Source organism: Hydra vulgaris, chromosome 13, assembly GCF_038396675.1.
Source record: "Hydra vulgaris chromosome 13, alternate assembly HydraT2T_AEP".
In the NCBI taxonomy this organism is placed as follows: Eukaryota; Metazoa; Cnidaria; class Hydrozoa; order Anthoathecata; family Hydridae; genus Hydra; species Hydra vulgaris.
This window is the reverse complement of record NC_088932.1, coordinates 9,514,210-9,531,125: the sequence shown is the minus strand read 5'-3', so window position 1 is coordinate 9,531,125 and position 16,916 is coordinate 9,514,210. Positions and strand designations below refer to the sequence as shown.

At 26.2% G+C, this 16,916-nt stretch overlaps 1 protein-coding gene across 3 annotated transcripts in view; it reads left to right on the top strand.

Annotated features, from left to right (window-relative positions):
* Window positions 1-16,013, top strand: part of LOC100214250 (cartilage oligomeric matrix protein) — a 61,258-nt gene extending 45,245 nt beyond the window's left edge. For all 3 annotated transcript variants that reach the window (XM_065816905.1, XM_065816906.1, XM_065816907.1), the window contains 7 exons: window positions 1,871-2,049; window positions 2,242-2,290; window positions 6,784-6,980; window positions 7,061-7,135; window positions 7,248-7,345; window positions 15,010-15,149; window positions 15,238-16,013. In XM_065816905.1, the coding sequence (XP_065672977.1) occupies window positions 1,871-2,049; window positions 2,242-2,290; window positions 6,784-6,980; window positions 7,061-7,135; window positions 7,248-7,345; window positions 15,010-15,149; window positions 15,238-15,278 (779 nt within the window). In that variant the 3' untranslated portion in view covers window positions 15,279-16,013. The remainder of the gene's footprint in view (window positions 1-1,870; window positions 2,050-2,241; window positions 2,291-6,783; window positions 6,981-7,060; window positions 7,136-7,247; window positions 7,346-15,009; window positions 15,150-15,237) is intronic.
* Window positions 16,014-16,916: the final 903 nt, after the last annotated feature.

Sequence of the window (16,916 nt, the reverse complement as noted above, 5' to 3'; positions counted from 1 at the left end):
TATAAATAAATTGTGAAGTTCTCATAACAAATCTTGAAAAACCTAAAGAAAAACAATATTTTATATACATAAAACTACAAAGTTATTTCATCAATTACAACCCCTGCCTCCTGTGTATTGATTTCATCAATACACAGGAGGCAGGGGTTAGCAAAAAGGTCAAAACTAAAGTTTATATATTGAAATTTTCAGTCATTTGAAATCAACATGCATACCATATGGCAAAGAATGGTCATTTTATAATGCAAGTGATCAATTTTTGATCTTCTTTAGGTACCTCAAAGGTAAAGTTGTTTTAGTATATGTAGAAAACTTGAAAAAATTGAAAATATTGGCAATACACCTGTGAATTGCAGAATTAATTTATCTTTATGGAATTTCAAAATTTTTATTTATATTTACCTTTATTCTAATGATTATTTGAAAAAAAATTTCACTCACTAGTAGGTTTTTAGTAGGATTTTGCAGGTTTTTTGCATTTTTAACACACAAATTTTACAATTTTTCATGTAAAAAAGTCTTTGCAGGACTGGATTTCAATGTTTCTAGTAACATGGTAGTAACAAAAGCAACTTAAAGTTATGTTAAGTTATGTTATGTTACATTAATACTTTAACTAACACTTGGTAAAAAGATTCCCCTCCCCTCCCTCCCCCCCCTCCCCAACCATGCTACCACACCTAGAAAATGAGTAATTTTCAGGTTGCACTGGTCAATACAAAAAAGTTTAAGAAATCTTTAGATGCATCAAAAAGATTTTAACCTAAAAATGCAATTTTTTTCTTAATCCTATTATGGCGAATCTTTATGTAAAATATATGTTTATTAAAGTCACATTAAAAAGAGCTAAAACAAGCCTTACATAAACCAATGATTGGAGCCTTTCATAAACCAATGATTGGAGCCTTTCATAAACCACTGGATGGAGCCTTTCATAAACCACTGGTTGGAGCCTTTCATAAACCAATGATTGGAGTCTTACATAAACCAATGGTTAAAGCCTTTGCAAATATTTAAATTTTAAATATTGCAGTTTAAATAAAATGCCTTTTAAAAGGAAGATTAAATTATATTTTATTATATTATTTTAACAGCCAGGTATGACATTATCTTTGGATCTTTTTATCACACCGCAAACAAACTTAGTAAATATGTAAATAAAATAATTAAACATACCACCTGCATTAACCTGAACTGAATGACCTGCATTGTTTTAAAATATTATATTACTATTTTATTCTATTATTATTTTTGTTATCATTTCTTTAATGTTTTTAAGGTTTGACTACAAACCAATGAATGACTTTTTTTTGCTTATTACATTTTTAGGTTATAGCTATATTTTATATATTGTACATTGTAAAACTACAAATCGTGTAAAAAAAAATTTCCTATAAAATTCTTAAAACTTCTGTTTTATTTTATAAAATTTCTTTCTTGATAATATGAATCTTTTTTATTTTTTTGGCTAGAAATAAGTTCAAAGTATTTGTCAAGTGTTTTTAGACAAGAGTTTTTCTATACAATTTCAGTTGCCATAGTTACCATTCAAATACTTCCATTGAAGCAGACTAGTTTTTTAGGTAATGAAGCTAGTTCATTAGTCTGCTTTAATGATGATAAATCAAGCTTCATAACCAAAATCATGGTTCTCGTTTCCAAGTTTAAAGGTTTTAAGGTATAAGCTTTTTTGTCTTCTGGCAAATTAAAGAGTTAGAAACACTAATTTTCTGTATTGCAGTTTTGTAAAAATATTTTTTGATTCTTGACTTCCTTTAATCCTTACCCAAGTTAAAAAATAAGTAAAAATTTTACAATCAATTTTTTTGAGTTAGTAATTATTTTTTTACTTAATCAGATTTTTTTAAAGGTAATGGAATTGGTGATGCATGTGATGGTAACTATGATGGAGATGACATACAAAACGTGAAAGATAATTGTCCACTCAATCCTTCTATATACAACACAAATTTCACTCATTACCAAATGATTAAGCTGGATCCTAATGGAACTTCTCAAGTGGATCCAGAGTGGGAAATTTTAAATCATGTATGGTTCATTTTATGAATTTCTGAATAATCTAATATTTATAGTTCACCTCTTTTTAATAACCATCAAAAACCCCCACTCCCATGTCTCTCATTATTTGCCCTCATTTCCATGACTCTCATTCAATACCCTTATTACCAATTTTCGGCTTTTTTATAAATTTTTTTTGTATGCAAATAACTTCTCATTTAGGGTGCTGAAATTAAACAATGGAGAAACAGTGATCCGGGTCTAGCAGTTGGTAGGTTGATCATTTTTTAAATGAAGTATGTAAGCTATTTTGTGATTGACTAATAATTAAATTCCAAAAGGTTGATTACTTCAATTCTGGTACTTATCTAATTAATTTGTAAAATTTGATGGCTTCTATTCTTGTAATAGTTTATACTTTAAAACATATATTCTTTTTTTATAAGTAAATATACTTATACTATATATAATATAAATATACTTTACTATTTTTATATTTTTTATACTTTAAATAAAATATACTTTATTAAAATTGACTGTAATAAAAAAATTGAATTATAAGGATTCGTTGAAGCATTTTATGACAATGATTTAATTTATGCAAAATACATTTTTGTCAATAAAAAATGATGTAATAGAAAATTATGAAAATGTCTTTTATAAAAATGTTATTTAAAATAATCAAGTATTTGTTATGCATTTAATATATTAAATGCATAACAAATTTTTAAATAACAGTGTTTTTATTTAACATAACTTAAGAAAATTTTACTGTTTTTATTTAACTTCAAAATCTTTGATGAATTTCATCCTTTTTATCAACTTGGACTTTTTAAAAATCTCTTTATACAATAAATATTAAAAATAATTTCTTTTAATTTTTTAATTTTTTCTCTCCTGTTACAAAGTAGTTAGATTTTTACAAATAAGTGTTTGCTAACAACCAGAAAACTTTTTTTATTTTCGAGTTTGCCATAAGCTGAAATATCATGATGATAAAGATAATTATTTTTCTTAATAATTTACTTTTTTATATTATTATTTTACCTTTTAAGTATATTTTTACATGCCAACAAGTAGTATATTTCATATTCTGCAAAAAAGCAGTAGCCAATAATCATAGAAGCATTTTATGTGATTGTTGCTCTCGAGTTCATGCTAAATGAAATCAACCAATTCTCCTATAATCTTTTTGTCGAAGACTCTTTTGACTGGTAATGTAGTTACTGCATAAGTAAGAATATGCCCATTAGCACATTTCAGACTTTTTTTTAACTTTACCATGTTAGACTCGACCAACTAATATCTTATGTTCTTTGGAAAGCCCATCTCTAATTAACTCTAATAACCAATAGACAATTTAAAAGCTTTTTTTTTTCTTTAAAAGTTTTTTTTTTGGAATACAAATCTGTATTCCAAAAAAAAAAAAGAAATATCTGTAACACAATCTCTAACTACAAGTAATATGATATTCTTGATTGTAATAAAACTTATAAAATTAAATTCTGAATTGTACCTTCATCTGAACATTAATTCTTGCAGTCTTATAAGTTCACTTACCACTCTCCCTAAAGTGTTTGGATTTTTGAAATCTAAGTTATACGTTAATAATCCCAATATAAACGACATAAAATGCTTATATTATCAAACAATACTCAACTGAAGGTAAAAAAGGACCTTTTCTATACTTTTCTATACTTGCAATCCAATCTAAACTACAATGTTCGAAGAGATCTTATTGTATATACCCCAAAATATTCAGAATCTATCTTTATTAGAATCATCAATGAACAACGAAATTTATTTCTCATTATTTTAATCCTTAACTTGAAAAACTTAGTTTTAAAAATAAACAGGTTATGCTACTGGGGGATTTTAATTTGGGCTTACTAAATTACAATAAATCCAACATTATCTTATATTACCCTGATACATTATGTTCTTACTCTTTTTTTCTCTAAAATAATTCAAACAATGCATATAACCTGTAAATCTAAAACAATTATTGATAACATTTTTTTTTCCATACAATAAAACCAATTTGACCAAACTAATTTAAACTTAAATCTCAACCTTGGATATCTAAAGGAATTTTGTCAACCAAAGTTAACTATTCAATGAACTTAAATTGTACAGCAATAAAACAAGCAACTTAATAAACATTACCATAAGGTCATACTGCATCTCTTTCTTTAACAAAAATTTCAATAATACAAAAAATAATGGAACAGAATAAAAGAAATTATTAACATTAGACCCTCCACACCAATTAAATCTTACATTCTCAAAAATGGTAACATCTCTGACAGTGTGACTGTTGCTAACATATTCAACTACTACTATAAAACAATACAATGTCCGCTGGTAAGTAAAATGATTTTGTCCTTTATTTCTCTAAGTATTTAAAAAATTATCATTTTATTTCTTTCTTTCTTAATCCAGTTACTGAAAATGTGTTATATGATTTAATAAAGATAGCGAAAAGGTAAAAGTTTAGGTTTTCATCGTATTTTCTTTATAGATCACAATATGTTGCCATAGATGATGCCAAATCTTTTCCAATAAAATGCTCCACAGGTGTACCCCAAGGTTCTGTATTAGGGCCATTGCTTTTCCTTATTTTTGTAAATGAACTTAATATCTCTCTAAGATTTTGCTGACAACACCAATTCTCTCATAACAAACAAATCATTAAAAAAAAAAAAACATTAATTATGATTTATCCAATCTACTTCAATCGATGGCTGAGCTCAAACAAATTAAGTCTTAATACCAGCAAAACTGAACTCATCATTTCAAATCAAGTTTAATATCTTTAAATAGCTAAACTTTAGACGGTCAGCAGTCATTTATCAGCGGTCAAAAAATCTTTCCATAATTTTCTTTAAAATATCTTAGATACAAAATTGACTCAAATCTTTTTATATTCAAGACTCAGCAGTGAAATTCAATCAAATGGGACGCTAGTCAAAGTTCTTTATTATGTCAGTTATGAAAAATTTATTCAATATATACTATGCAATTTTGGATCACATCTCACATATGCTTGTCAGGTTTGGGAACAAGCCAGTCTCATTTAAGGTTGTCTAACCTACAAAACAAAGCTTTAAAAATAATATACTTTTAACAATATCATTCTAAACTGACATCCTTTTTCTTTCTATCCAAAATACTTAAATTAGGCAATGATCTTTCATCTATTAAATTGTTTATTTGTCTTGAATCATAAACAAGTAAACCTGCTTCCCTAAATTCTCTAATTTTTCACCATTAAAAAAACTTCTTGTTATTATCTTTTAGTAACTTTAAATCCGAATCATTGTCTGGTAAAATACATTGATAAAACATAAAATACAGTGATAAAACATAAAATACAGTGATAAAACATAACATACTGTGATAAAACATAAAATACAGTGATAAAACATAAAATACAGTGATAAAACATAAAATACAGTAATACAAACATAAAATACAGTGATAAAACATAAAATACAGTGATAAAACATAAAATACAGTGATACAAACATAAAATACAGTGATACAAACATAAAATACAGTGATACAAACATAAAATACAGTGATAAAACATAAAATACAGTGATAAAACATAAAATACAGTGATGAAACATAAAATACAGTGATACAAACATAAAATACAGTGATAAAACATAAAATACAGTGATAAAACATAAAATACAGTGATAAAACATAAAATACAGTGATAAAACATAAAATACAGTGATAAAACATAAAATACAGTGATAAAACATAAAATACAGTGATAAAACATAAAATACAGTGATAAAACATAAAATACAGTGATACAAACATAAAATACAGTGATACAAACATAAAATACAGTGATAAAACATAAAATACAGTGATAAAACATAAAATACAGTGATAAAACATAAAATACAGTGATAAAACATAAAATACAGTGATAAAACATAAAATACCGTGATAAAACATAAAATACAGTGATGAAACATAAAATACAGTGATACAAACATAAAATACAGTGATAAAACATAAAATACAGTGATAAAACATAAAATACAGTGATACAAACACAAAATACAGTGATAAAACATAAAATACAGTGATAAAACATAATATACAGTGATACAAACATAATATACAGTGATACAAACATAAAAAGAATAGTTTACCTCTTCATCTTCAATCACTCAACTCTATTTCACCATTTGAAAACAGACTTTTTGCCAACTTTTTAGAAGAATACTTTATGTAAAATATTAGGCTTATTGGGGATTATTATTATTATTATTATTATTATTATTATTATTATTATTATTATTATTATTATATGTGATGTAAATATTATTTAGATTTTATTTAGATTTTTATTACTAATACTGTTTAATATTTATCTTTGTTATTTATTGTTGTTGTTAATATTGTTATAATTATTACTAATATAATCATTATTTATGTCATTATATCTAATAGTATTGTTATTATTATAATTTTTCCATTAATTTTAATATTATTATATGATTGCTATTATTATTTAATTGGTAACTAGATTAGTATTTTTACTATTTGTAAATAACCATGAAAAACCGTGTAGAAACTTTTTGTGTTGTTGTTTATGTTGTTATTTTTGTTAATATCTTTGCTGTATTTTCCAGATTAGTTATTTGTTAATCTAAAAAAAATTATTTTTTTATTTTATTTTTTCAATTACAATTTTGTGATTTTGTTTTCTCAGATAATAGTGTTTTTATGAAATTTCAGGAGTTGAAAGGTTTGGTGGTGTTGATTTTTATGGCACATTTTACATTCATGATGAGAAGGATGATGATTTTGCAGGTTTCGTATTTGCTTTTCAAGACAGTAGTAATTTTTATGCTTTAATGTGGAAAAAAGAAGAGCAAACTTATTGGATTGAAACTCCCTTTAAAGCGAATGGGGAGTCGGGTATTCAACTGAAGGTCAATTTTTTTTCCAAAGTTATTATTTTGGATGTATAGTTTTTCTATAAGTGCAATTTTCAAGTTATTTTGTATTCAAGGTAGTAAAATCAAAAACTGGACCTGGTGAGCACTTGCGCAATGCGCTGTGGAGTTCTTCAAGTGTTGCAGGACAGGTATGTCATATTTTTTAATGTTATTTTAAAAAATAATTAAAAACAACAAGTTTTAACAAATTGCAAAAAAAATCTTGTTATCAATTTAGTTTGCAAGTTAAATTTTGTTTAGACAATTGTACTATGGACTGATCCTCTGAAACAAGGATGGAAACCAAAAACATCATATCGATGGTCTTTAATTCATAGACCAGATTTAGGTTTAATAAGGTATATGTTTTTAAAAGGTTGTTACTTTTAAAAAAATATTTATCAATACAAAGTGTGGCAAAAACCAAAAACTTTAAAATTTAAAAAATGGTAAGAAACGTTCAACATATTATTAAGCCAGAAATTATATTTTATTTAAAAAAAATTTTCTGATAAAATATCATATTTGTGATTTAAATAAAAAATTTTCTGATAAAATATCATATTTGTGATTTAAATATCGCCTTCAAAACTTTTCATCAAAAAAACAAAAAGTGCGAAAATTTACTTTTTTTACATTTTTTAAAACTTTCATTTTTTATTTTAAAGAACTGTAAGTTTATTTTTTTACCATATAAACAACTTATATATTTTTATTTTATTGACTTCTAGTAACTGAATAGTATTTGCTCAATAAACATTTAGATCCCATTATTTTTTATTTTTATGCTATCATATTAAAGTAATAAAAAACTAAATAAAATGAAAAATTATTAGCTTGTATCTTGTACAAGTTTGAGACATTACCAATATTATTTATTTTAAAATTTCCGAAAAACAATCAAATTATACGTACTCAATAAAAAACAAGATTATTTACGTCAGTGCAGTCCTTAGCGTTAGTCTTAGATGCTAATTTATCCAAAGAAACTTATCAGTATTTAAGAAATAATGCTCTTTAATTTAACTCTCTATACCCATCATATCATATAGTAAAAGAGGTTAAAAATAAATGCTACCCTGAAAACATTCAGGTCAGTGACTATTCTGTAGAGGTACCATTACAAGATATTCTTTTTCATACTGCATCAAGATTATGTTCAGCTTATAGTGTTGTGTTAAATTTGCCTATGCTTAAAGATTGTACAAGACTAATTCTGATAAACAAAGGTGGCTTTGATTTTGCAACAGAGCAATATATAAGCAACAGTCAGATGATATGAGTGAACTTATACATATCATTGGAAAGAGCTTTTGTCCAGTAATACAATACTGGAAAATTGCTTTTCATAATTTGTTTTGTTTCTTTAGAACTATACTGTTTCAAAGATGAGAAAAAACAGATTGTTTGGAGAAATACGAAACTATCGTCAACTAGTTATTGTAGACCTCTCAGATTTAAATATAGAAAAGAATAAAAGAAGTAGTTCTTGCAGAATATGAGTCAATTATGGCTGCTATTATATATATAACATTATCCAATGTATCTGTTTTATTAGAGGACAGTACAATGAAGGAATTTGTAGTACAACATTGCAAATACAACAATGATAGATGGAAAAATTCAAACTATTATTTCCATAGCTACTAACACTTACCAATGCTGTTTAGTGTGTGGTGCATAAAGTTAAAGTTATTTTCAAAACAAATTTTTTCCCTGATTGTGTTTTTCAATTTAAACTGTAATATACTGTTTTAATTTAATATGTAATATACTATTTTAATGTAATATACTGTAATATATATATATATATATATATATATATATATATATATATATATATATATATATATATATATATATATATATATATATATATATATATATATATATGTATGTATATATATATATGTATGTATATGTATATATATATATATATATATATATATATATATATATATATATATATATATATATATATATATATACTGTATATATATTATATAATATATATATACTGTATATATATTATATAATATATATATATATATTGTATATACTGTATATACTGTATATATTGTATATAATATATATATAATATATATACTGTATATAATATATATACTGTAATACTATACTGTAATATACTGTACTATACTAATTTAATACTGTAATATACTGTTTTAATTTAAACTGTAATATACTTTAAGTTAAACTGTAATAAACTGTTTCTAATAAAAAAAGTTATTAAAATTTTTGTTTTGAGGGTTTTGGCTAGAAAATGTCACTTTTGAGCCACTGTACAGTGGGTTAAAATCCTTACCATTGCACAGCTGTGCAATGGCAAGGATTTCAAAAAAAATTATTTTTTCAATTATTTCAAATGTTAATGCTTAACAAATTAACTTATTAACAAATATAAATTAAATTTACTTATAAAACATATTTTAGTATGAGTATTAATGTCTGATGCATTGTTACTACAAAGTTGTTTCAACTTTTAAAAATACGAAACTATCGTCAACTAGTTATTGTAGACCTCTCAGATTTAAATATAGAAAAGAATAAAAGAAGTAGTTCTTGCAGAATATGAGTCAATTATGGCTGCTATTATATATATAACATTATCCAATGTATCTGTTTTATTAGAGGACAGTACAATGAAGGAATTTGTAGTACAACATTGCAAATACAACAATGATAGATGGAAAAATTCAAACTATTATTTCCATAGCTACTAACACTTACCAATGCTGTTTAGTGTGTGGTGCATAAAGTTAAAGTTATTTTCAAAACAAATTTTTTCCCTGATTGTGTTTTTCAATTTAAACTGTAATATACTGTTTTAATTTAATATGTAATATACTATTTTAATGTAATATACTGTAATATATATATATATATATATATATATATATATATATATATATATATATATATATATATATATATATATGTATGTATATATATGTATATGTATGTATATATATATATATATATATATATATATATATATATATATATATATATATATATATATATATATATATATATATATACTGTATATATATTATATAATATATATATACTGTATATATATTATATAATATATATATATATATATTGTATATACTGTATATACTGTATATATTGTATATAATATATATATAATATATATACTGTATATAATATATATGCTGTAATACTATACTGTAATATACTGTACTATACTAATTTAATACTGTAATATACTGTTTTAATTTAAACTGTAATATACTTTAAGTTAAACTGTAATAAACTGTTTCTAATAAAAAAAGTTATTAAAATTTTTGTTTTGAGGGTTTTGGCTAGAAAATGTCACTTTTGAGCCACTGTACAGTGGGTTAAAATCCTTACCATTGCACAGCTGTGCAATGGCAAGGTTTCAAAAAAAATTATTTTTTCAATTATTTCAAATGTTAATGCTTAACAAATTAACTTATTAACAAATATAAATTAAATTTACTTATAAAACATATTTTAGTATGAGTATTAATGTCTGATGCATTGTTACTACAAAGTTGTTTCAACTTTTATAATTGTTCATGGTTCTTTTCATCTGTGCTTACCTCTTTCAAAATTCACCAAATTCACCTTACCTCATTTAGAGATTAGTTTGACTGTTTCGTTATCTTAGTTGTGATGTGAAGATCTTAGTGGTGATGTAAAGATCATAGTGGTGATGTGAAGATTTTAGTGGTGATGTAAAGATCTTAGTGGTGATGTAAAGATCTTAGTGGTGATGTAAAGATCTTAGTGGTGATGTAAAGATCATAGTGGTGATGTGAAGATTTTAGTGGTGATGTAAAGATCTTAGTGGTGATGTAAAGATCTTAGTGGTGATGTAAAGATCTTAGTGGTGATATGAATTATCTTTTGATTTGATTTGACAAAGATTTTAATAGTCATTGTTTGTCCTTTACATATACTTATCCTCCAATTCTCCAAGTTATGCACCAATATACCAATTTTACATAAAATTTGTTTAGAATCTTAATATTAATATAATCTAGATATTAATATAGTCTTTTATGTGCTTTTGTTTGAAACCACTTCATTCAATCAATTTTCTATATTTTTCTATCTTGTTTTCTTTTGTTCTAAGAATTTATTTCAAGGTTGTTTTATGTAATGGCTCTAGTGCCACTGGCAATGCTGACAGTTCAAAACTGTTGTCGCGCTTAATCTTATAACAGATAGTCAACTTTTTGACTCGTTTTCCAGACAATTCATAGGGAAGAACGGGGCACGTTGTCATATTTTTTTTATTTTTCTAGGTATTACAAAAACTAATTGGTCAATTTTCATATAAGCTATTTTATATGGTAGTTTATCTTTATAGTTATTTAAAAAACAACTTTGGAAAGCTTCAGACTATTTGAGTATAACATGCCTGCATTTCTAAAGAAGGCTCCATGGTATGACAACTTGCCCCACCTTCAGGGCAAGTTATAATAAGAGGTCATGATAAGAGGGGCAAGTTGTTATAATTATATTTTATCACAAGTGTAGGTCTTAAAGGTAAAAAATATTTTCAAAAAGAAAACAAGTATTATATTAATCATTTTTAGTTTATTAAAAATAACATATATAATTTTATAACACTAAAACACTTTAAAAATGACAATAAAAATCATCATCAGAGTCACAATTATGACAAATGTAGCTGGACCCTCCTGCTGTACATTCTTCATGTGTCCAGCTTGAGCACTCACAACATTTGATCCATTTTTTAGCATCTCTGCTATTAGCCCAAGTATCCATCCAAATGATACAGTAGTTTTCATCTTCTGATGATAAGTCTTGTGTATGTTTTTTTTGTTGCTTTACCTTTTCTCTTTCCCTTAGCAGAACTTTTGGATTTTTTCGGCAGTGGCTGTAATGATCTCGCAGAATTTTTGAAAGGGAAATCTGTCAATATAGATGAAGTTCTCTACTTGCGTGTGTTTTTTGAAGGCTTTCTTTCTAGTGCCTTTGGTAATGGCCTTACTTTATCTGGAGTTGCAAGCACAGAGCATTCAGAAATTGATTTCACTTGAGATGTTGAAGGTTCCTGTGATGACAAAGTCGAACTCGAAATAAAAGTGGGTTGTTCTGGGGAGACTGGGGAGCCTTAAACTTCAAAGGTTGCAACCTTTGAAGTTTAAGGCATTGTTAATTAAAAACTGGTTTTGAGTGGCATAGGTATTTCTGTTACTGAACTCAGAGAAAAAGTCCAAATCTTTAAATATTTGAGAGTTAAATGGGTGGATGCCACATAAAGAAAAGCCGCTCAGTATGTTATTTGGTGTCATGCTCAATGAAAAGGCAACCTTCACTATTTCTGGTATATTATAAATTGTCATACCTTTTCCAGGGTTACTGACCATTTAACTGTTGATGGCTGTATTTACAGTCTTTTTAAAAGGATCAAAGACAGTTCTATCTAGTGGCTGCAACTTGTGGGTGCAATGGGGTAGAAAACTTAACATGATAATTCCATTTGTTGTTGTATAGTCTAGTGCATTCAATGATAAGTGTGAAAAGTGATTGTCAACCAGTACAAAAACTGGATGCTCCTTAGAAGGCCGTGCATTCTTTGCAAAATGAGTAAGAAATTTACGAAATCTTCCTTCATCCAACCAGATGGATTCACGTTCCCATTACTGCCAGGTGGTGCAGAAGTTAAATAATGGTCCCTAAAATTGACTCTCAGAAATATGAAGTATACTGTTACCAATAGCAGATATATAGCAGGTATACTGTTACCAATAGCAGAGGCAGCACATGCCAAGGTAACTAAAGCACCTCTTTCTGCTGAGGTTATTGCCCCAACTTGCTTTTGGCTCTTTCTTGAGATCACTTTATCAGGCTTTTGAACTGTAGTTTCCCCTGTTTCATCCATATTCCAAATATCTGCTGGTGTGAATAGGTGATGTTCAAGACACACCTGGAGATTATTGAAAAACGTTTCAACATTGTGTTTGTTAAAAATTATGGCACATGCAATGCTTGTGGCCCCTAGAGCTCTTAAAGACAATGTTGGATTTTTTTTTGTAGGAAAGGCATATTCTTAATTCCTTTTTTTTTTAAAGTTCAAAAAACAATTCAGTTTTTACTATTTTTTTGTAGTTGGTCTTCTACTTCTATTTCTAACATTTTGAAGATGTTAAAAAATTAGAAATCTTTGCTATGTATTCTTTACGTGTAAAGTTACGCAACTTTATGTCAAAACTTATGCAATTTAAATTTTGATTGTATAACTTTGAATTAAAGCGAATAAAGGAAAAATCTTATCTCAAGTGTAAAGTCTTATCTCGAGTGTAAAATCTTATCTCGAGTGTAAAATCTTATCTCTAGTGTTAAAAATTGCTTTTGATTTACTTCGCTTGAAAATACTATTTGCTATATACTAATTGCTATTAATTTTGTAAACTAAATTTAGATAAAGAATAAAATTAAAAATATTGCAACAAAAAGTAAAAAACTAGTTAATAGATAAATAATAAACTAGTAAAGAAATAAATCAAAATTAAAAAATATTTTTAGAAAGAACTCCCAGTAGTTGATTTTTATCACACAAAGTTGCTTTTACTCAGGGATGTTTTTGTACTTGTCTTTAATGAAGTCAACAATAAATTATCTTTTAGAAATTTTCATTAGGTATGATTGACTACTCATTAGTCACAGAAGCAGTTTGTATATACGCATCAAAAAACTTGGGTGATTGTATTATTTTTGCAAACATAGTTATGCAAAATTTAGCTATCTTTCTTCTATAGAAAATAAGAAATTTTTATGGGTTTGAAAAAAAGTTACAACGAATCATTGTAATACATCATGTAATACAAACGTAAATCATCAGTTATTTCATCATTATGGTGGAATAACTGATGTATTTTGTTTTTAATCTTTGCAATTGATAATACAAATAAAAATAATAATATGGGTCATTGCAGTTGGCATCAGAAATACCGTCAATTACAAAAACTCCTCTTTCCAATATACTTACATATCCAAACCATTGTGAAATAAAGATTCAGGTAATTTAGAAATCGGAATGTATCCCATTGTTAAAAAATTTGAAAATGTAAAACAGAGTTATAACCAGTGACAGAAAGAACTGAGACTTTTCAAAAAAAGAACTGTAAGCTTTTCATTAGGCATCCAATAAAAGTTCTTGGGTGCTTAAGGCTGAATAGATTTTTTTTGTAATGTTTTTTGGGCTTATGTTTTTCTTCTCTCTGCTGAAAATTGTACTTTCTATAAAAACTGTCTCCTACAGTTTCTAGATTTAGGCATAGTTAATCATAGAAGCTTTTATTTCTTTTTGTTGGTTTCAGGTCGAGCCTCTTTCTACCTTATGGTTTACTTCCTGTGCAGTTGTTATTTCTAATGGAATTCATTTCTTTGATCTTTTCTTATTAGAAAAGTCTCTTAAGAGCTAATGGATTTCTATCATTGCAAGTAATGCATTTCTATCATTGCAAGTAATGTATTTCTATCATTGCAAGTAATGCAAAAAAGTCCATTTTTTTTCAGATAACAAAATCTTGTGTTTTATCTTTGTAGTTTTTATAGACTTTTAGAAAATCTTTAATATAGTCATTAACGACGTCAAATTTTCATATGCATGGGTTTGATCTTACACCTTTCCCAAGAAGAAATATTTGCTCCTCTGTGTCATCTATTAAATCTAATCGTCCATTAATCTTCTTACTATTGTTAGCAAGTTTTTAAGCAAACTATCTCATCTTGAGTATAATAACTTTCTGAAAATTAGTGTAGATTTTAGACCCAATCTATTAAAAAATTAGTATCTACTAAGGTTGCCACTGTATACCGCGCTTGCAAAAGGTAAACGCCCCTTTTTCTTAATTTTATAAAAAACAGTATTTTAGCCAAATTATGATATTTTATCTTTTGCTTTCCTTTTTTAACTTCAACACAGTTAAATTTATATTTTATATAGTTTTATGACAAACGTTAATTACTTTTTTTTTAGAATCATTATTAAAAATGGCATGACAGTTGTCAATGATTCTGGTTACATTGTTGATCATTCTTTTAAAGGTGGTCGTTTAGGCGCTTTGGTATTTTCTCAGAAGGAAATAGTCTTTTCGGATCTTCATTACGATTGCAATGGTGAGTCTTTTTAAAATGTTTTTGTGTTATTACAATAAGCAGAAAGTGATTCATATAATGTGTATTCATATGATTTCATAATTTTCAGATAAAAAGCCAGAAGACTACAATTCTAAATTTAAAAAATAAGCGATAAAAACATTTATCAAATTTGAAACTTGCGTTGAGCCGTTTGTTTATGTTAAATGTGAAAGATTTTAATGACAGCGCATTGCAAGGTAATATTACGGTACTTTGCTACGATGAAATAGTGTATGATACTGTTATTGCATATATACTTTGATCAACTATGCTGTTATTGCAGTACTTTAATGAAATTTGAAGTATGAAAATTTTTGACACAAAATTAGAAATATATGAACTTTTTATTTAATTTTTTGTATTTTTATAATTATCTAAGAATTTGATGTTTATAAATTTACATTAAGGTTTTATAAATTTTTATTAAGATTTGAAAACTGATATTTTAATATTTATGTTTTGTACATTTTTTATTTGATTTGTAATTTATCTTTTAAATCTGAACTTTTTTGTATCGATAAAGTTTAATGGAGGTTCTGAATTTAAGTTTTTATTATTATTTACGCAGTGAAGTTATTTTTTTCAAATCTTTGCAAACTCAATCTATTTTTAATACCATAGTATCAAATAAAACATAAAATATTAAAAGCTTTGTATAAATTTGAGTGGTCTTATTTCTATGGAATATTGAATGTAAAAGCCGATCTACAAAATTAATGAAATAGATAGTATGGTACTGGCAGCGTACAAAAGATATATTTATTTATTTTATCAGTGCTTTTGTAAACCTTTTTTAATTTAAATTAGTTTTGTCCTTTTAAAAGATTACAGTACTTTTAGAAACTTTGGTGCCAATATATTTGATTCGTAGCATGTTCTCATCATCAACAACAAAACTTTAAAAATGCCCTTAAAATAAAATCTTGCAGAATATCATAGAAAATATCTAAATTATTTTCGAAAAATGTTTGCAAAGTTACCTGTTTAAAAAATTAAATATTTGCTTTTCTGTCTTTCCTTTCCTTACTTTTATTTCTTTTATATCATCTTATCTTTTTGATATCATTTAATTCTTCTTGCTAATCTTTATGTCAATTTTTCCAATGTTACGCTTTCTAAATGTTGTTTCCAATGCTCCACGGCAAGACAAGCATCATGTCTGGTCCGGTTTAGCCAAAATCAAATCAGGATTTACTTAACTAGTAAAATGTATTGAAAGACAATTTTAAAAAGTAGTTACTACACTTGAACTTAGCTGTTACACCAAGAAATAATTTGAACTATATATGGGCAATTCCGCAATTCGTAGCATTTGGCATTTTTTAAGCTATTAAAAATGAACCGAAAATGTAAATGACTTGAAACTTTCCAGAAATGTGAAATACTCTTATTTTTTAAATACTCTTAATTTAGTATGTAAAAGTTACAGCATTAAAGTATTCAACTAAACAATAAGCTCTAGGTAGCGCGACGGTCGTAACGCCTACTTTTTACCACTTCTGAACAAAACAACTTTGTCAGACTTAATGGAGAGAACGGCATGGTTAAAAAAATCATTTGGTGTGTGTTTAGCACATATTGTTGTTATTAGATGCTGAGTTTCATAGTTTTCACTTAAGTTTTACAAGCATTTTTTATGTATTTTTAAGTCGTAATCGATCGTAACGAGTCGAAGATCGTAACGAAAAATTCAATGCTTAAAAACAACAAATAAAACGACGCAATCAAAGATATAATAAAAAAAGT